The sequence below is a fragment of the Phocoena phocoena genome, chromosome 6 (assembly GCF_963924675.1).
Source record: "Phocoena phocoena chromosome 6, mPhoPho1.1, whole genome shotgun sequence".
Lineage (NCBI taxonomy): Eukaryota > Metazoa > Chordata > Mammalia > Artiodactyla > Phocoenidae > Phocoena > Phocoena phocoena.
In genome coordinates this window covers 16,412,890-16,433,395 of record NC_089224.1, presented here as the reverse complement: position 1 = coordinate 16,433,395, position 20,506 = coordinate 16,412,890, and the positions used below count along the sequence as shown (strand labels likewise).

Genomic DNA, 20,506 nt, shown 5'->3' with positions numbered 1-20,506 from the left:
ACGTGATCAGCTCTGAAGTGCATGTACCGGAAGGAGGAGGACAGAAGGGACAGCAAGCCCATCTGCAAAATCCATTAAACACGAAGACTGTAATGTAAATGAGGCAGCTTAAGTCAGGAAACTTGGTTCAAGTCCCAGTTCTGCCACTAAAATTGCTGTGTGACCTTGGGTGACACACGTAACCCCGGCCTGCCTGTTTCCTCTTCTGTAAAATGGAAATAAGTAATATCGATCCCAAAGTTGTGATAAGGGATTCAGTGAGATCCCTGGCACATAAAGTGCAGTAGTTCCTTAATTTTTTCTTTTTGCTTTTTTTCCTATCCCGTGGAAAAAACGAAAATAACCTAGCTTTGTAAACAATGAAGAAACCTAACTTTTTTAAAAATGAGAGATGTTTATGGAAATCACTGCCAAGCCACTTAAGGGAATATACGCAGCCATTTAAAGTAAAGGTTAGATAGCAACCCGGGAAATGATCACAATACATTTTTTTTTTTGCGGTACACGGGCCTCTCACTGTTGTGGCCTCTCCCGTTGCGGAGCACAGGCTCCGGACGCACAGGCTCAGCGGCCATGGCTCATTGGGCCCAGCCGGTCCGCGGCACGAACCCGTGTCTCCCGCACCGGCAGGCGCACTCCCAACCACTGCGCCACCAGGGAAGCCCGATCACAATACATTTTTACGGAAGGAAATCCAGCATGGCTTCCCTGGTGGCGCAGTGGTTAAGAATCCGCCTGCCAGTGCAGGAGACATGGGTTTGAGCCCTGTTCCAGGAAGATCCCCCACGCCGCGGAGCAACTAAGCCCGCGCTCTACGGCTACTGAGCCTGCGCTCTAGAGCCCGTGTTCTGCAACGAGAGAAGCCACCGCGATGAGAAGCCCGCGCACCGCAACGAAGAGTAACCCCGCTCTCCGCGACTAGAGAAAGCCCACGCGCAGCAACCAAGACCCAACACAGCCAAAAATAAATTAATTAAATAATAAATAAACTAAAAAAAAAAAAAAAACACAGGAAACCCAGTACAAAGCACCCCAATTCATCCATGTGTAAAACAGATCCCTGGAGAAAAGACTAAAGGAAATACACCAAAAGACTAACGGTGGTTGGGTTGGAGGTGAGTGGAGGTGGGTCTACAGGTTTCTTTTTCTTATTTTCTAAATGTTCTGAGAGTATATTAAATTTATAATAAAAAAATTTATTTCATAAAAACACATTCCCTGAGCCACTGCAGGAAAAACTGTAACACGAGTTGGAGGATGTTGTGGTGAGATGTACAAGGGCAGGGGAGTGGGTGGAGTCACACTAGAGGGTTCCGGGGCTGTCAGGTGACCGGCCAGTGGGCATGGGGCTGGCCATGGGCACCGAGGGCAGAAGGCTGGGCAGGGGCTCTACCCGGCCAGACTCCCAGAGCTCCAGGTCAGGTCAGACAGGAGAGATGGGGTAGCCTGGAGTTCGTGGGGAGAGCGAGGGTTCCAGAATCTCTGGTGCCACACAGGGAGATGGCCTTGCTGCTGTGGCCCAGACCTCTGCCTTGCCCGCTGTCGCTGTCAGGAGTATCCTCAAGGGCAGCCCCCTTGGAAGCCTCCACCTGCTTCTCTGCGGGAGGGAGGGACCCTGCCCCCCACCCTAAGAAGAACAGGCAGGGGTGTTTGAGGTCCCCGTCACCACAGCCTCAGCCCCCTCCCACCCTGCTCCAGGTCCATGTGTCCCCTCCCTCCCCAGTCCATGTGGCCTGCAGGAGCAGGGCCAACCACACCGCAGCATTCACAAAACAACAGCCTTTAATGGAAATCAAGAAGGAAGGAGGCGAGAGGAGGGTGCAGGGATGGGGCTTTGCCCATATCAACCCCTCCAGCCAAGCCTGGGTAGTGGCCTGATACTGCCCCCTCCCCACACTTCACAGCTCTCTGGCAAGAGGACAGGATGTCGGTGGCCCTTGTCCAGCACGCCTGCAGTGCAAAGGGCCACCCGGGAGCCCAGGAGGATGTGGGGGGTATAAGCAGAGCTCGGGTACAGGTGAGACAGCAGGAGATGAAGCAGCAGCGGCAGGTGTTGCTTAAGCCAGAATGATTTCCGAGGTCCCCCAAGGAAGGGCTCTTCGTCTCCTGGGTTGGCGGGCAGGGGCTGGAGGGAGACTCACCCCCAGTGGTACCATGGAGAGGAGCTCGGGCCGGAGCAAGTGCCAGCCTGCAAAGGGCAGGTACGAGCTCCAGTGGCACTGTGGTTGTCGGCCTTAGGGCCCAGGGCAGGGGCAGGGAACGGGGTGCCCTGCTTGTGTCCAGAGTGCTGCTTGCAGGATTGAGCGGAAGTCCCCGTTCTCTGCTGAAGCTGTGCCTGGGCTAAGCACTGGTCTGCCTGCTCCCAAGCCCTAACCCCAGACACCTGGGATCCCCCTATTTAGCCTCTTGCAATGTTCCCACAGCCAACTTCACTGCTTGGAACACAGCCCAGTCCATCTAGGAGAAAAGGAGACGACAAGGAGTTTACAGTCATGCCCCGGGCTCTCCCTGCCGAGAACACCCTCCCTGGGCGCAGCTGTGCTGTGGGGGGAGTCGGGCAGCACACTCAGGCTCCCGGCCAGTGTCACACTCACCTGGGCATAAAGCAGGCGGCAGTCAGGGGGCAGGCTGGGCCCCTGGTGGCAGAGCTGAGCAGAGAGGGCAGAGGTCTCGGGGGACAGGAAGTGCTGAGTGACGCTCACTGTGCTGACCAGCCCCTGCACCTGTGCCGGTGGGGGGTGGGGGCGGGCAGGAGGGTCAGTGGGGACTCAGGATGACGCACCCTGCCCCACTTGTTCCTGAAGTCTGCTTCCCCAAATGACCCCCACCCAGCTCTCAGAGAGCAGAGGCCCTGGATGCAGCACTAGCCACCCCCGAAGGGCGCGGCCCAAACCAGGCCAAGGGGATGCCAGAGACGGCACAAGCAGAGTGGGCACCCAAGGACACAGAGCCCAGTTGGCTTGATGACTTCAAGACCACTAGGCTTCTCCTCTTCCCTGCAGTGGAGGCGTGACTTCCTGCTCTGCCTAGCTCCAGAGGGGAACTGAGAGGGACGAGGGCGTTCTCAGAGGGACTGAGAACACACTGGGGACTGCTTCCGATATTCTGAGCTCTCCGCAGGGCCCCCGCCTGCACGCGCCGGGGAAGCACCTGGTGGGGAGCCCCCGCGGGCACCAGCACGGCCTCTCCGGGGGCCTGCAGCAGAGTCCAGCAGCTCACACCCCACTCCTCCCGCAGGCGCCGCCGCAGCCCTGCGTCCAGGTAGCAGCTGCCCGGGGTGCCAGGCTCCAGGTTTCCAGCCCCGGCCGGGCACACCTCAAAGAAAAGGAGGAATGAGCAAGGCGCGAGGCTGGGGCGGGGCTGCAGGAAGAGGGGGCATGGGCTGCCCAAAGGCCAGAGGCACAGGAAAGAGCTGCAGGGGTCAAGTCTTGAAGGGCAGGGGGAGGACGTAGGGGTGGGAGAGAAAGGAGCAGGACGGGGAAGGGCTGGGGTCACGCAGGTTGGCAGAATAGAGATTCGGCTGGAAGGAGCTGAGAGGAAAGGATTAAGGGCTCTGAGGCTGGGGGTCTAAATCCCCTCTTTTCCCAGGGCTAGATGCCTTGAGTAGCCTCTGTGGCCCTGGCCGTGGGTGCTCTGCTCCCTCCTTCAAAGGTACCCCTTTCTCCAAAACCCAGGAAGACGTCCTGCATAACCTCAACTCAGAAACTGTCTACACCAGGAGCTCTTAATTGTGGAGTCCTGTGAAGATCCCGAACTGTGTGCTAAACTGTGGGTGAGCAGGTAGCCGTATGTCCCTGGGGAGACGATCCAAAGCATTCGTCAGATTCCTCTGTGATCCCAGATCCAGAAAAGGTACAGCCACACGGAAGTTCTGACTCCCCAGTGGATGGACCGACCGGCTTGCCTGTCCAGGCGGAGGCCTCTGAAGCAGGCACAGCTTTGGGGGCCTTCACCAGCCCAACCAGAGCGGGGAGCTCCTTGGGTAGATGGGAACTCGTGGAGGCCCGGGCCCAAGGAACACCTGCAGAGGTGCACCCAGCATCCCGCTTCAGCTGCCCATCAGCTCCATCCAGCCCTTCAGCTAGAACTTCAGCAATTACTCCTGGGCTTAGGGCTCAGGCCTCCAAGACCAGGCCACGGGAAGAGGGGAGGCTGGTGAGTCAGGCTGGACCCTTGGCTAACCCCAGGCAGGTGCCAAGGAAGTCCAACCTGGAACTAGAGCAGCGTTTCCCAGGCCACCCAGTGAGAACATGCCCCTCAGACCTTCCCGGTGAATTATCGGGTTTGGCCACGAGGGACTGCCCACAGCCAGGCACACCCAGATCAGACAAGGCCATCTATGTATGAAGGCGTGCTGCCGTCCGCTCCCCTCTGCATGTTCCAGCACCTGTGTGAGTGCATCCGTGTGTGTGCATCTCCCGTGGGCAGGAGGGTGGCAGTGGACAGCCACGTTGACACCTGCACGTCCGTGTGTGTTCATGTACCTGAGCAGGGGTGACACTTGGTGGGCGTCCTTTCCCCAGGACAGTCAGGGCTCAGCTGGACTTTGGAACCACGGGGCCTTGCCCCGCTCCTGCTCACTCCCTCCTCTTCTCCTTCCCTGCCCCCTCTCCTGGCCCCGTGTCTCTCTCCACCTACCACACTGCCCCCCCTTAGCCCTTCCTTGCTAGCACCTCAGAGGGCACCTCCTCATAAGGTGCAGATTTCCGAGAGGGGAGCAGTGGGACGGATTCTCAGGTGAGCTTCCTGTTGCCCTTCGGCCAGCCCCACCTGGAGCCCGCAGCGGGGAGGCTGCCTGCCCCCGGGGGGAGCACAGTGTAGCGACCCGGGCTGGGAACAGCCACAAGCTCGGGTCCCAGCTTTACCACTCAGCCTCAGTATTCTCACCTGCAAAATGGGAAAGCAGCAGTACCTACCGCACGGGGTGGTCGTGAAAATTAACAGAGCTAACGTACCCAAGGCCCTGAGCACAGTGCCCAGCCTGTGGCAGCGCTTGCTTCATTTCACCACTAGGTCCCCCAATTTCTGTGTGCCCCACCGCACACCTCTTAGGAGGGCCCAGTCTGCCTTCTCTGCACCAGTGGAGTCCAGCTCACCTGAGGCAAGTGAGCGAGCACACAGGGCACACACACAGAGGGAGAGCTTCTGGGGCTGGAAGGGGAAGGGGAGAGCTCCCGGCTCCCTCCTCACCATCTGGAGAAAGCGGCGGATGCGCTGGGCGTCCTGTGCCCGGAACACGTGCCACACGGTGCTGACCTGGCTGCCCGGAGACCAGAGCCCCTCCCCGTCCAGGGCTGAGAGGAAATCTGGGGGAGAGAGACGGCTCAGGAGGGCCCAGGGCCAGCAGAGACAGCACCTCGCATCTGCAGCCTGCGCCGACCCTCGCTTCCGGCCAAGGACGCACCTTTCTGTGTCCGGTGCCAGGCAGGCAGTGGGGCTTCAGCACGTACCAGGACACTGACCAGGTCGGTCACCTCCACACAGAGGTTCTTGGTCCCCAGGTGCCCACACTGTGGGCTCACACCTGTATGGAGGTAGAGAAAAGACACTTGGGAATGGGCCCCAGGACCTCGGCGCTGACGCACGTGTTCTCAGAGATGACAGGAAGTGGGTAGGGACTGGGCAGGAATGGAGTGGACACTCACCATAGGCCGCCCACAGCTGGGGCTCCAGTGGTCGCAGGACAGAGCCCCAAGGGAGGTAGGAGGCCAGGTTGAGTTTCCCATGGCGCGCACAGTACTCTGGGAGTGGCAGGCTGGCAGCCAGGCTCTCTACCCTGTGTGTATGGGGGCGGGGGGGGTGTCACGCCCAGCAGGCTCAATCCAGGCTCCGGAGACCCCGTCGAAGCCCCCAAAGCTAGAGTAACTTCCCAAGGCAAGCACAGAGCACTGAGCATCACAGGGCCAAGGAGGAGAGGCAGGGAGGCCCTGCCAGCCAGCCCTATGGCACCACACACCTGCTGGTGTCCTCGTCCCCCAGAGCTCTGTGCAGCAGGAAGACCGAGCCCTCATCTGACTTTGGGCGAACTAGGGGAAGAGACAGAAAGGCCGTTGGCCCAGGGAGGAACCTCCTTGGCCCAGAGGCCCTCCTCCCGTGGCAGCAACAGAGTCCAGTTTCTGCTCTGGGCTCTGCTTCCAGCTGCCCCCAGGGTCACTCTGGGACTTCGATGCCCCCCCAGCATCACAGGGGCTCCCAGCTCCTCTACCGCACATCAGGGATACTCACTCTCAGGCCGGGAGAATCCCTCCCAGAACGTTGTGCTACCCAGGCTTGCGGGCTGGGGAGGTCTGAGGGGGGTCAGTTCCTGCACCTGGCCTCCAAGCGCCCCTAGGGCTTCTGTCCCCCACAGGTGGCCTTGCAATGTCCCCTGAATCCCTGACACCAACACGGGCTGTAGTGGGGAAAGAAAGGGGGACACGGGGAGAATGGATGGGGTACCCAACATGGCCAGGCCGGGGCATGTTGTAGGGGCACCAGGACGGAGTGGGGACAGGCCATGTGGTTCCCTCCGAGTGACGGACCAGGTCTGCCTGGGCCTCGGGATCAAGGCCCTGAGGGTAGGTGAGGCTGGGAGAGCTGGGAGCCTCACCTGGCCCTGCCTCCAGTGCTCCTGGAAGAGGTGGAAGCCTCGCGGAGGCCTGGGCTCCTGCAGCCACAGCAAAGCCCCGGGGGGAGGCAGCCGGGGCCGCACCGGTGAGAGGGGCAGGCCCGGCCGCAGCCCCGGCCCCAGGGCTCTCTCCTGAATCTTCCGTTCCACTACCTGCGCGATGATGCTGTCCAGGATGTTGGTGATGCGGTCGTCCTGCGGGGAGGGAGGGGCGGAGAGGCAGGCATGCTCAGGACCTGCCTGACCCTGCAGGGAAGGCCAGCCCAGTTTTGGCCCCAGGCCCCCAGCCCTCCCTTCGGGCCCTCGCTCACGCTGGGCAGGGCCGGAGTGACAGGGGCGAAGGCCATGTGTATCCGTTCGTGCCCCAAGCAGAGTTTGACAGCAGTAGAGGCCAGTAGTTCACAGAGAGAGGGACAAGGCAGGGGCCCTTGGCCAGCACGGTCCTCTGCCGGAGTCTCTCTGGAGTCTGGGGTCTCTGTTAGGAAGGAGAGCGGTGAGGGTCTTCACCTTTCTCTCGAGGCTCCATTGCCCGTGTGCTCTTCCCTCCTCTCCCGGCGGAGTCTGCTCTGTCCTCACTGGCACTGCCCATCTCAACTCTGGTCTGGATGCACTTGCCCCCCACCAGCTTTCCTGCCAGCGTGTCTAGGACCTCTCCAAAGGAGGGGCTCAGAACAGGGATCTGGCTGGAGAGGGGTTAGGAGGCTTGTCCTAGATTTTATTTAGATTTATTTTCTTTGGAATGACTTGAGAAGAGAGATGGTGACGGCGGGGGGCTGGGGGGATGGCTAAAGCCATTCCAATCTCTCCTGGGGATTCCAGCCTGGCTCAGCCTCCCCCGCACAGTCTGAGCAAGGCGCAGGGGGCTGCTCACCCTCTTTAATGTCCTTGGTCCTGTTGGTATCCCTGTTGCAGGAAGGTTGTGGAGTTGGGGGAGTTTTCTCCGTCGGCTCCTTCTGTTAAACCCAGCCGCCACCCACCCCCATCCAACCAGAGATTTAAAAATGGCAAATGCATCTCAATCCAATTCAACCCACAGGTATTAACAGTAGACTCAATGTTAAGTCCTAAAGTCGTGTTTACAAGGAGCGAAGTGTCATACGATACAACGTTAGGTGGAAAAAAGTTGCCCATGGACTTATGTATACAGCACGATCTAAAGTATACTCAAAAGAGGCTGGAATAAATATACAAGCAAATGACTGGAAAGAAATATGTCAAAATGGTAACGGTGGTATTGTAAGCCACTGCTGTTTTCTTCCTTATCCTTGTCTGTATTTTCCACATTTTCCACAGTGGGAATGTGTACGGTGCCTGGCACACAAAAGGCATTTGACAAACCCTCTCTTGAATAAATGACTTTTATAATAAAAACATGAACTTCATAAAAACTTTGTGAAACGCACACTGAGCACCTGCTCTGTGTCAGGTGCGGGGAATACTGAGAAGGTGGGCCGACACTCCACTTGTAGGAGCCTGCGCCTGGGGAGTGGAAAGACGGGACTCCAGCAGCTCTAGCAAGATGCTGGGACTAGCACAGAGAGGGTGGGACCTCCAGGCAGACAGAGAGTGCGGACTGCTGCTGGGCGGGGTGGGGGGAGGTGGGGCAGAGGCTAGAGCTCTAATGGATCCTCATCCCCAGGGGAACAAGAGAAGAAGCCTGACTTCACCCAGCTTCCATGTACTTCTTCATTCCCCTCGAAAGAAAAGGACCAAACCCTGCCAAAGTTAGGAATTTGCAGACACACCGCCTAACCCTGGGACGCACCAGCCAGTGCCCTGTCCCGTGCCCTGCTTCTTACCTGCTGGCCCCCATCCCCAGGGGTCCACATCCGGGCATCAGCTTGGCAGGGGCAGTGCCCCCGGATGTCAAACTTGACCCAGACCTGGTGCATTGCAGTGCTCAATTCCGCCATAGCTGTGAGGGGGAGAGGGGAGATGGAATTTGCCAGTGACTGCAGACAGGGGGCCACTTCCATGGTGCTTGGCCTCATCAACCAGGAGAGCATGGGATCGGGCTGAGAGACATCCAAACAGGAAGCTGGTCTCCCCCAGGACCTGCCCTCTGTACGCCCCGCCCCTCCAAGAGGGCTCACCCTGGCTGGAGACAAACTGGGTGAGCATCAGGGAACAGGCACTGTGCCCAGCCTCCTGGGTACACTTCTCCATGGACTGTTCCTGAGAGCCTGTTGGGGGTAGGAAAGGAGAAGCTGCAGGTCAGGAGATCAAGATAAACCCAGGTTAAGGTCAGGGAAGAAGAGCAAGGGCATGATATCAAAATTGGGGACCTTGAGAATCTACAAAACATGGGCTTTCTGGGAAACCTGAGTTCCCTAGTGACGTAGGATCCTTTGCTTGCAGAACGCAGAGCCGTTAATATGCTGAGTGCGTTGCAAGATGTAAGACAATCATGTAGAATGTGGTATTCCGAAAGGTTTCTGACCCTGGAACTCTTTTTGGCCACGTCTATTGGAACACTGGGAAATTTCAAGTGTTGAGGTGGCGGAATTGAGCCAAGGGAGAGAAAGCTGAGAACCTTGAAGAGAGCAGGACTTGGAATCAGAAGACCTGCCTTTAAATCCTGGGCCCAACACTTATGAGCTGTGTGACCTTGCACAAGTCACTTAACTTCTCTGAGTTTTTCTCATCTGGAAAACGGAGGCAGTAATACCTACTTCACAGTGTTGTAAGGTTTAAAAAGGTGCAAGCTGAACAAGGTGGGAGATAGAGAGTAGGCACTCGGCTTCTTTTAAGGATATGGGCATGGCCCTCTGATCTGGGGAGAGGAAACGGTCTTCTCTAACGGGCATTGAGCAGTGGTAGCCGAGGCTGCGGAGGGAGACTTTCTCAGGGAGCCACAGCCAAGAAATGACCATGAACTTTTTTTTTTTTTTGCCATGCCACGTGCGGGATCTTAGTTCCCCAACCAGGTATCAAACCCTTGCCCCCTGCAGTGGAAGTGCAGTCTTAACCACTGGACTGCCACGGAAGTCCCTGGCCACGAACTCTAGAGCAACCCTTCTGAAGCCCCCAGCTCCTTTCCCACCTTCTTTCTCCTTGGTCCTCCAAGCGCCCGCCATGCGACCACAGGCCACACACAGCCGGTGGCTGCAGCAGGGGCATCGCCAGTGGGTGTTGAAGAGTCCATGGTGGCAGCGGCTACAGCAACGTGGAATGCCTGGGTTGTCCTCTGTCCCAGCTGGCCCCTGGCCCGCTGACCACAGGAGAGAACAGGGTCAGAGGGGCCTCAAGTCAGCGGCCCCTTTGAGGACCTCATGTGGGAGGCCTCCAGGAAGGGATGGACACACAGGAACAGTCTCCACTGAGGGGCTGCCCCAGAAGGGAGACGGGCTCCCTTACAGTCACCCTGGAGTGCTTGACAGCCCCTGTAAAGAACCTACTCGCCGCACCGTCCGTCTGCAGCCAGCCCTCCCAGGCCGGTGCAGGCTGCACCTCCCTGGCGCCCGCCCCAGGGCTCCCTGAGCCACAGGACTCCCCAAACAGTCCTTCCTCCCCCCAGCCCACAACACAGTGGTGTTTCCTCAGGGGATTCCTCTGTGTCTCAGAAGAGGAAACCTTGGGGGGCTGCTCCTTCCCTCACCCAGAGTTTCAGACCAAGCCCTTGTTGGTAAGTGGGAGGGTGCCAGTGTGTACACGTTCATATACTCATCAACACACACTCGTCCCATCCAGGGCTGGGTGCTGATGGGGACCTGGCACGTGCAGTCTCCCAGGCCTCACATCACAAGGGGGGAGATGGGCCCATAAACATGGTAATGCTCGTGGCATCATGGGGTGGGTGCTAGAGTAGGAGTGGGATGGAAGGAGGAGGGTGGGGACAGCTGCACAAACGGCCCTGAGTGATGAGTAACTTTTCATTCACCAGGTGGGAATGGAAGGGAAGCGCGTTCCAGACAGAGGGAGCGAAGGGTGCCGAGGCCGGAGGGGGCAGACAAGCCCAGGTGAGTCTAGAGGGCCGGGCAGACCATGATGCCAGAATCGGGGCGGAGGGAGTGGCAGGGTGGACAGGGGCTGGCTGTGAAAGGGGGAGGGGCTGGACTTTCTGGGACAAGAGGGAGCCACCAGGGGGTTCCATCCAGGCAGTGACAAGACAGCAGGAGGGTCTTGTCGTTCCCCGTGGAAGGGATGCAGGAGGGAGAGCCTGGAGCCAGAGGGATCAGCTGATTGCCTCGAGCTCCTCCCATCTCTAACCTCGGCCCCAATCCTACCAGCTTCCCAGGGCCCAACCGCCTGCCATCCCGGAAGCCTTCCTTCCCTTGCAAAGCTGCAGGGAGCTCCCCGCGACACCCGCCTCCCTCCCGGTGCTCTTGCAGACACTTGGCATTCAGTCTCATTTCCCCAGCAAGCCCAAAGCTCTTAGAGGGTTGGGCCAGACCAGGTTTTACACCTTCCCAACATCCCCCGTCCAGGCCAGAAACTGGAATACAAGTTGACTCAGAGCCTGAGCTGGGAATAAGGGCGCAGTGGGGCAGGAGCTCTCCAGCGCTGCCAGCTGGTTGGTAGGCAGTGCTGGGGGAGGGAGGTCCCATGCTCCTTGTGAAAGCACTGGCCACAGGACCCGGCCGTCCCGGGGTCCTGAATGCCTGGTGGGGCCTGCTCACCTTCCCGCTGGGCCCAGGCCAAGACCTCCCGCTCCCTCCGCAGCACGCGGCACAGTCGGTCTCCCAGAGCACTTAGCAGGTGCTTGGCGAGGCCCATGCTGAGCCTGGCCTCCTCCGGGCCAGACCCTCCTCCCTCGGAGCTGGCTGCCGAGTCTTCCTCCTGCCGCTGCTCCCCTCCCAGAGGCAATCTGGAGGTAGGGCAGAGGAAGGTGAGCAGGGAGCCCCACTGGGAGGACGCTGGGGGTAGCCAGGGGCAACAGGCTCACCTGGGCACTGGCTGGGAGTGGCAGGCCAGCCCTCCCGCCTCACCAGCTGCCTGGGCACAGCTTTGGCACTGAGTCATGCCTGCCGGGGGAGCCGCGCAAGGTGTATCCTGCAGCCCTGGGTCCTGGAGGCTGGCCCTGATGTCTCGGGGTCCTGAGGGGACAATGTTGCTGGTCAGGAGGCTGGGCTTCCTGGGTTTCTGTGAACCCCAGGCCCTGCCTTAGCACTCAGCCCGTCCCCACACAGAGCCAGCGCTGCCCCTAGGCCCGGGCCTGCAAGGCCTGATTCGGAACTAGAGAACCAGGCAGCCAGAAACTTCAAAAAGGCTGAGCCCTAACATGGACTCATGGGCCAAGTTTGGGGCAGCTGGGGCGCAGGATCCAGTCGGTGTAGACTTGGGTTAGCTCCGCCTCAGCCTCAGTGATACCGTTGGCTGTGTGACAGTGTGAAGAGACAATCCCGACGTGGACAGAGGGCGATGGAAGGTGAGAAGGCCGGAGAGTTTCAACACAGGCCACAGCTGCAGTAACCCAAGAAGTCAGAGGGGCCTACAGCTTCCCAGCCCAGGCAGAGGCCTGGAAGACAGACCCATGCCAGGTACAGGGGTGCAAGACCAGCGAAAGAGTCCTGATCCAGGCCCAGCAGTCTGGGAGGCCAAGAAACCCAGGTGACCCCGAAGAACCGAGGCTGGGACCAAGCAGTGCCAGAATCCTCCGTGAAGGGCAGAGCTTGACGGAGGGGTCCAAGATGTGCCCAAGTCCTAACACTGGCAGAGTCCAAACTGAGTTTCCATGATCCAGCTGGCCCAGAGAGTAGTTGTTCGTTCCTCAGGCAGGACAAGGGGTCCTTCAGGAGATGTAATCCCCCCAATGGGGGATTTGTGGCACAAGTAATCACAAAAGTGACTGTTCATTGAGTGCTTGTTGAGCGCCGTTTACGTGAATGATATTGGTTAATCTTTGCCTCACTGTTTACGGGGTAGGTGCTGTCTTTACCCCCATTTTATAGATGGAGAAACTGATGCCCAGAGAGGTGAAGTAACCAGCCCAAGGTCACACAGCACCAATCAGCAAAGTCAGGAGCCAGGTATTCTGACTCCGGAGCCCACACTCTGAATCCTGTCATTATACTGTCACCAGAACGCCACGGCTCGGGAGTAGGCACACGAAAATAGGAGCCACACGCTGGACGGGTCTGGCCTGTACATGCTAAGGACTCCCAGAGAGCTATCCCATCCAGGTGGGCAGTTGGACAGCTGGGTGTGATCCACTCATAATAGACTTCTGACCCCACCTCCCTGCAAAGCCCCAGTCCCGGCTGCACCCTCCCAAGTAGGGCCCCCTGCAGGCCCTCCCCTGTCCCCTTACCTCTGTGGTCATTATGCTGTTCTGCCTCTGCCTTGTTCCCAAATGATGAGTCCAGCAGCTCCTGCCAACCTCTGGCCCCCTGCCCCACACTGCCCGGGAAACGGCCGGACGGGCGCTTGGCGGCTGGGCCGCCCACTGCTCCCTGGACCTCGGGGCTGCTTGCCCTCTTGAGGGCGCGCAGCTGGGCCGCAGGGCTTTCCTCCTCCCCAGAGCAACTGTCTGGGCACCCAAACTGCTCAGAGTGTCGTGTGAGCCATGTCTTCTTCAGCTTGGTGTGATGGCTGGGCAGGCAGGCCCTGGGACCAGGGGCCTTGTTTACTTCCTCGCTGGATTCACTCGGCCCACTGGTGCCCCCCTCCAGGTCCTCCTGGCACTTCCCACAAGGGCCAACACCTCCATCTCTAGCTGGTGGGTGAAGTGAGCAACGGTCCACCTGGGTGGTAGGAGGCCCAGGAGAGGGGCACCTTGATGTGGCTGACGGCCCCAGCTGGTACCCAAGGCTCCCGCCTCCCGGTACAGCCCAGACATTGCCATGAACCAGGCCTGGGGAACAAGTGGGCCACGGGGTCGGGGGAACAGTGTCTGGATGCCCCAGGACACGGGGGCAAAGATTCTGATGCCTGCCGACTCCTGTCTCTCCATCTCTCTGGTGGAGTGAAGGGCGTTCCACCTCCCCAGTTCTCTGGAGATGCCCCCCAGGCGCTGAGCCCAACAACCCGGGTTCCACAGTTGCCAGTGGCTCCTTGGCCAGCCTGAGAATGCTGGAATCCTTGTGGTACCAACCCTAAAGAGAGGAGAAGGGATTAAGCTCGTGCTGACTTTGCTTCCCAGTGCTGAAAAGGATGGGCAGAACTGACAACCAGCAGGTGTGAGCCTATGTGGCTTCAAGGGTTGTGAAAATACAGAAGAACATACTGGTTAATAGGCACTGGTCCCCTAACTGCCTCCGCCATAGCCCTGGCTACCCCAGATCCTTCCCCAGGATTTCTCAGGCCTCCCCATAATCCAGCAACTAAAGGCTTAATGCCTGGCACAGTCAAAGGTCCTCCAGGATCTGTTCAGATTGTGTGATGCCCTGTACCACACTGGATTTAAAATATTTTACATCTCATCCCTGAGGTGACCCTGGGGGTCCCTTGTGGGGGAGGTACCAGAGGTACAGGCCATGGGGCCACCTGCCCATCCCACTCCCAGATACAGGGCCTTGTCTGCCCCTCCCCCAGGACAAGACCACACATTCTGAGGCCCCAGTTCCCAGGGCCTTGTTCTGGGTGGACAATGCATGAGTCAATTCCTGAAATGGCCCAAAGGCAGGTGAGGCCTAATGAAATGGGTTTGCTCAGAAGAGGAATTGCTTGCGGTCCACTACGTCTGAGCTGACAGGCTCCTCCTCTGCCTGGGTACCACCTTATCTTTTCATCAGAATGGAAGGGCAGAGTGGTTTGGCCCCGGCAGGGTGGCTCAGGGGCCACTGAGCCCCGCTGCCTGGCCCCCAGGTACCCTGTCTGCTCCAACACTCACCTTGCTGTCTAAGCCGAAGGCAGAGGGCACTTTGGGCTGGACTCCGGAGCACCCCCAGGGGTGTGGGGTCAGGGGCCAGTCACACGGACGCTCTGGGGGCAGGCTGGATACTAGGTAGGGTGGCAGGCAGCTGGGCACCCAGAAGGGAGCTTGCTCAAGGATCTTGGTCTCCAGAAGAAAGGGGCAGTGCAAGGGTCGGAAGGCCACAGGGTCACTCTTGGGAGGGCCACCGTTATGCTCAGGAATCAGTGGGCCGTAGCAAGGTGGGCACGCTGACCCACGGAATGCCAGCGGATGGGTAAGCATAGCCTCCTTCCAGCGCAGCGCCTCCTTGCTGCCTGGCCAGCCAGCCTTCCTCTCCCCATTCCGGGGACCTTTGCCCTCCACCAATGGGAGCGTGTCCTTGGGGATCTGGGGGAAGCCAGGGGGGAGCCAGGAGCCTGGGGTGCTCAGGACACCCCTCCAGAAGGGAGCAGGCTCTCCCAGGCACAGTGCTGCAGGGCTCAGGCCATCTTGTGGTGGGGTCTCTGGCTCTGGTCCCACGATGCCATTCTCGGGGGCTGTCTTCTCCCAGGCTGGGCTGTCCTTCAGGAAGCTGGACGTACTCTCCATCACTCTCCTGCCCTCATGGGGCTCTCCCAGAGGGGGTCCCTGGAGCATAACCACCAAGGCATGAGCTGCTTGGACACACGCCTCAAGCACCCTACCGCCTGGTACAGAGTGGGCACCGCCCTGGCAGCACCGAGGCACCCCAAACCAGTAAGACAAGTGCCAACCTACAGCTGGGCTCCACGTTGCCTGCCACATGAGACTCGAACGACCCGCCTGAGTGGGATGTTCCAGTGTGGGAGGTCATCCCTTCCCCTGAATGCCTGGAACTTGACAGCCCACCTGGGCCAGAGCCCCTCAGCAGAGACTGCTGATTCTAGGATGACATGTCCTGGCCTCCTCGAGCCTGGAACTGGTCATGAGCCATGCGGAAGGACAGAGGGCAAGAACCCAAAAGAAGAGCTCCGTGGAAGGCACTGCACTGGGAGACAAGAAGCTTGGATCCTGGCCCTGATCCAGTCACCTGCTGTGTGACCTTGGGCAAGTCACGTCACTCCTCTGGTGCCCTTGTGTAAAATAGGGCTGGGAAATGGGCAGTCTCAGAAGCCTCTTCCCTGCGCTGCAGTCTGTGGTTCTGGGGGTGCTGCTTCCCCACCCCCAGCCCTCAGCCCCACCTAGGCTTGTTTGGGTGGGAAGTGCAGACAGGGCAGGCTGGAGTCACGGGGGAGAGCAGGGCTGCTGGCTGGAATCTCTCCCTACACCTGGGCAGCCCCGAGTCTGCCTCTTCCAGGTGCTGTACAGTTTCTTGGCTTCTGAGGCAGAGCCCAGGACAACTGCTGGGGGCTGGGATCTCCACCACTGCCCCCAAGGGAAGGAGTGAGCTGGCACAGGGGAGGGGAGTTAGAGGCCTCAGCTGGGATGGGTCAAGATGCCCCAGTCCAGCCGGCAGTGCTAGGGCGGCCGGTGGACGCTGGTAACTGCAGCCTGGCCGAGGGGAGGGAAGGAGGCGGGGAAAGCGGGCTGGGGCCCAGAGAGAGGCAAAGGAGGGAAAATTGAACGTGCGTGCAAAGGAGCAGGATGACAGGTGGCACCAGAGCCCCGGCGCTCTCCCAGCACGGCCACGTCTGCCCACTGGGGGAAGCTCCAGGAAGGAGGGGAGGGAGCCCAGGGAGCCGTGACACAGGGCGCTCGGGTTTTCTGGAGCCACCGCTCCGACGCGATCCAGCCCCGTCGGGCATCCTAACTTTCAGAGGCGTGGCCAAGCCCAGAGGAGCAAGGGGAGCTCATTCCCTGCGTGCGGCGCGGGCTCGGCTCAGAAATGCCCTGCTATGGGCGTCCCCAGAAGGCGAGCGCCCGGCGCCCCTCTCGGCCCTTACCTGGGCTTCACGCGCCGGGCGCGGCGCGGGCGGCGGCGGTCTTTGTGGCCGACGCCGGGTGCCCTCTCCCCATGGGCTGGTTCCGGGGCCTCCCGGCCGGCGGGCGAGAGCTCGTTCGTTCTCCCGCTCTCTGCTCAGCGCGCTGGCTCTCTCTTTCTCCCGGGGCGGCGGGGGCGCTCTAGGGCCGCAGGTTGGAGGGGTCGGGCTCCGGGATCTGCAGGATGCGGCACACGGCGCGGATCGGCCGCACCAGCTTCTGGGCCGAGGCCGTGGGTTGCGCCATGGGACGCCGAGACTCCGTGCTGCGCTGCGGGGAGGGCCGGGCCGGGGCTAGGGAGCGGGTGCCCCCGGAGGGAGAGAGGGAGCCGGGCCGGGGGGAACGCGCGCCCCGGGTCGGAGATGGCGGAGTGGGGGGAAAGGCCGAGGGGCCGGGGGAGGGGGTCGTGCCTGGAAGGGAGGCCGATCCCGTGACCCGGGGGAGACGCACCAGCTACGGCGCAGCACGGCGCGGCGCGGCTAATGGAGGGAGTGCCCAGCGGAGAGCGCAGCAGGACCTCTGATCGCCATCGCCAGACGCGCAACTGAGAGTGGGGAAGCTGCTCCGCCGGTTTCCTCCTCCAGCACCCTGCGGGGAAACAGGAGCCCGAGATTCGGCGACCCCGCCTGGGCCTGCCCCCTCCCGGGCCCCGGGGGCTTCCGCCAACGCCCCGGCGATGCCACCGGCTGCGCACGGGGAGAATGAGCCCTTTGTTCCCCCCTCCCCCCCGCGGCACCCGGGCGCCTGCCGAGAGAGGCTCCCCCGGGGCAGCGTGCCAGCTTCCCAGCCGCCCCACCCTCCCGTGGGCCCGGCCCCGGAGCCTGGCAGGCGGGCAGCACCCCCACTATAGGTGCCAAGCCCGGGAACTGGAGCAAAGGGCGGGAGGGGCCGGACCAGGCCACGATGGGGCGGGGTGCCCCCAGGGGTGCCAGGGCAGGGCTGCTGGGAGGGGTCAGTGCCAGAGCTGGCAGGGGCAGTCGAGTTCTCACGGGTCAATGATGGGCGCTGTGACCCACGCCAGCCACCCCGTGCTTGCTGGACCACTGGCTCTTGATCCTCTCCAGCTCTGGCACGTGGGCACACACGCTGGCCCGGGTCTGCCCTGCCCGGTTCCTCATCTGGCCAAGCTGCTCTTCACCGTTCCAGACGCAAGCCCCCTCCCAGGGCACAGTGTCCTGCCTTAGCAGTTCTAGAAGGGTCTAGGCTCTAGTCTGTTCCTGGTCTAAGGGCCCCAGTTTCACCAATTGTCCAGAGAGGAAGTGGGACCAGATGCGCTCCACCACCTGCTCCAGCCCCGTGTGCTGGGGGTCTGCGCCATCCCGTGCTCCTAGTGTTTCCAGGCCCAGCCCTGGAGAGGAGCCCATGGGAGTGGCTCCTGGGAGGGAACAGAGAGGAGGAGAGGAAATGGGAAAGCAGGGCACCCTCCACCCGAGGAAGCATCCTGGCCCTTCTGTGAGGGTGGTTCCAGAGCACAGACACAGACAGATTCAAACACACACAGACAGATTCAGACACACACAGAAACCCACACGCCCAACGGGCACTTCCCTTCCCCTCAGGCACCCACGTCCCACCCCGTGACTCCCCTGCCTCCCTGTGGAAGCCATCCTTGGCCTGCCTTCACCCAGCCTGGGAGAGAGAGCACCACCCACCCACCCCCATTCCATCGAAGGGATGAGGTTTTGGATGCCTCTAGCCTCGTCCCAGGTCACACTATCATCCCTGGAGCAGGAAGCCATGAGGGTGGCTCCCTTCCAGGGACTGGAGGGGAGGCTGGGATCCTTTCACCAGTTGAGGAGAAGAGGAGGGGTGCTGAGGAGAGGAGGCCTGAAGGGGTCGGCACCAGGCAAGACTTAGGTCATGTTGGCATAGATTCTCCTGGCCCCTTCGCCTTCCCCCAGAGGCCGGTTCTGTGACAGGGCAGGCTGGTAGGGGTTGTTTACATGACTGAGTTATTAACACTCCCTTCCTCCTCCAGCTCCCCTGAGGGGTGACCTGGACCTGAGTGTGCCAGGGGAAGTGATCCTGGAGGGTCTAACCCAGACTGCAGTCCCCAAGCCCCAAGCCCCAGCCTTCCGCTCCCAGGCTGGCTCCAGGATACGGATGGAGGGCTGGGGTGTGCCTGTAGTCCCCCATCTGTGTCCCTCTGGCAGCCAAAACTTGTGGGAGATTCCAGGGGGAGATTCCTGCGGCTTGAGGCCTAGAAGAGGCTGGGCAGGGCAGGGTGGGAGCCTGGGCTGTCCAGGCCCCGAGGGGATGGGGACAGCCCCAGGGGAGTGGGACAGACACCTCCCCCCACCCCCTTTGCCAAGTCTCCCTTGCCAGATCACTGTCTCTGGACTAGACCAGGACTCTCAGGACAGGCTCCTAAAATGCCCAGGGGGTCGTGGGGGGGATTGGGGTGGCGGGGGAAGGAACCCCTTTCCACCCTCGCCCAGCTCCCCATCCTGCTCTACAGCCCATGCCACAGGCCCATGGAGCCCTTGTAGCCGGCTGTTCTGTGCCTGAGGACAGAGCAGATCTGAGGAGCCACACAAAGACACAAACAGAAGGAAAGCCACGCAACGTGTGGACACGGTGCCGGATCCGTGGACACAGGCGAGCTGACCAGCACCCCCAGACTCGCGTGGGTCCGCTCCGGCCCCGCAACGACCCCTCAAGAGCACTGACACACACACGCTGATACACACGTTCCCACTGACACGCGCAGCAGCACTCCTGAGCCAGCTGCCCTCACGCTGTCCCCAGAGCCCCTTACCTGGGCAAAGCACAAGTGCCCTTCGGGCGGAGCAGCCCCCTGCCCAGGGGAGGGCAGCAGGCGGGGGCGGGGAAAGGAGCCCCGGAGAGTCAGGCCAAGCTGCCACTAATCCGGGCAGGGAGAGGGGGGGCACCCACACGTCAGAGCGGGGACTGCCGGGTGGAGGGCATCTGAGGACATCCCCTCCCACACACGCGGCCGTCTGGGCACCTAGCCCTACTTCCCCAGCCCCTCCATCCTTCAGACAGCTGAGGCTGGCCTCCCCCCACCCCACCCCCATCCTTGTGGCAACGCCTGGGGCGAGGGCATGGGGGAGGGGGGAATACCGGGGAAAATTCTCCCAGGACCTGGGGAGAGGGGCAGAGGCAGGGAAGTGTGGAGATGTTTCTGGAGCCAGGAGGAAGCTCCGCGGCAGATGCCCCCTCCCCTCTCACCCACCCACCCACATCTCTGACCTAGTTCCTCTTCTCAGTCTGCACCTCACCAATGCCCCTTCTCCTTCCGCCCAACCTTCCCTCCCCTGCAATCCAGCCACCCTGGTAGAGAAAGCTACCTCATTCCGCCCTGGGCTCAGGACCTTCTGCCTAGTAACCCATCTCTGGCCCCCAGGAATTCCTAAGCAGTGGGCCTCACCCTCCTGCCAGGGCTTCTACGCCTACCCAGCTATAGGGCATCCCAGTCCCTGATGCTGGGCGGGAGACAAGGGGGCGAGAGCCGGAATGCTCACCTCCTCAACCCCTTAAAGGGTGGGGCAGTGCCAGTCATGACGCCCCAACTCAGCCTGGGCCAGGGCTGTGTTGAAACAAGAGGCTAACCACACTGCTGCCGCCCAGAGTGGGAGCGAAAAATGCAGCAGTGGGGCTAGTGCACCTGGAGGCCAGAGTAGGGAAGGGGGACCGGGACCGGGAGGGGCCGAAGAGGTAGGGAAAGAGAGGAGCCACCAGAAAGGTCCAAGGGACAGCTGGGCTGTGGGGCGGAGGTAGAAGGGAGGGCTGGGAATGAGGGTCCACCTGCTCCTGGGAACTCGGAGGCAATGGGGGCATCCCTCAGAAGCAGGCAAGATGGATGGGGAGGGCAGAGCGAGCGCAAATCAGGCAGGGCTGGTACCTGGGCCAAGCAAAGGTGCGTGCTTCCAAGGTACTAGCCTAGGCTCTTCATCTCCCTACCAGTGCCCGGCGTGATTCTGCCTGGGAAGACAGTGGGCACACTGGTGAGTAATAGAAGGTGGGGGGCCGTGGGTAGGCCAGAGCAAGGCCTAACCTTCCCCTAGGAGCCAGGCCAGAGAGGGCATGGGCTGGGCCAGTAACCCCATGCAGAGGGAGATGGTGCTGGGCAGATGTGTCAGTGATTCTCAGAGGGACAGGGCAGGCTCTGAGGGAAGCCCAGCCCACACCCAATGCCCCAGTCC

General features: G+C 60.8%; 2 protein-coding genes across 4 annotated transcripts; both read right to left on the bottom strand.

The window, feature by feature from the left end:
* Positions 1-1,764: 1,764 nt before the first annotated feature.
* Positions 1,765-17,161, bottom strand: HR (HR lysine demethylase and nuclear receptor corepressor). Of its 3 annotated transcripts, XM_065879506.1 has the most exons (19): positions 16,304-17,161; positions 14,379-15,029; positions 12,858-13,641; positions 11,493-11,643; positions 11,227-11,414; positions 9,651-9,818; positions 8,701-8,790; positions 8,407-8,522; positions 7,479-7,560; positions 6,919-7,082; positions 6,590-6,802; positions 6,226-6,391; positions 5,957-6,026; positions 5,646-5,776; positions 5,405-5,524; positions 5,191-5,306; positions 3,151-3,315; positions 2,595-2,723; positions 1,765-2,457 (listed from the first exon to the last, which is right to left on the bottom strand). In XM_065879506.1, the coding sequence occupies exons 2-19, from the start codon at positions 14,988-14,990 to the stop codon at positions 2,395-2,397; spliced, it is 3,528 nt and encodes a 1,175-aa protein (XP_065735578.1). In that variant the 5' UTR covers positions 14,991-15,029; positions 16,304-17,161; the 3' UTR covers positions 1,765-2,394. The 3 variants fall into 3 exon arrangements, with proteins under 3 accessions (XP_065735578.1, XP_065735580.1, XP_065735579.1); XM_065879508.1 differs by lacking the exon at positions 16,304-17,161 and having other exon boundaries at positions 2,395-2,457; positions 14,379-15,038; XM_065879507.1 differs by lacking the exons at positions 3,151-3,315; positions 16,304-17,161 and having other exon boundaries at positions 2,395-2,457; positions 14,379-14,990.
* On the bottom strand, positions 16,482-16,586 carry HRURF (HR upstream open reading frame). Its single transcript, XM_065879509.1, has one exon. The coding sequence runs from the start codon at positions 16,584-16,586 to the stop codon at positions 16,482-16,484; it is 105 nt and encodes a 34-aa protein (XP_065735581.1).
* Positions 17,162-20,506: the final 3,345 nt, after the last annotated feature.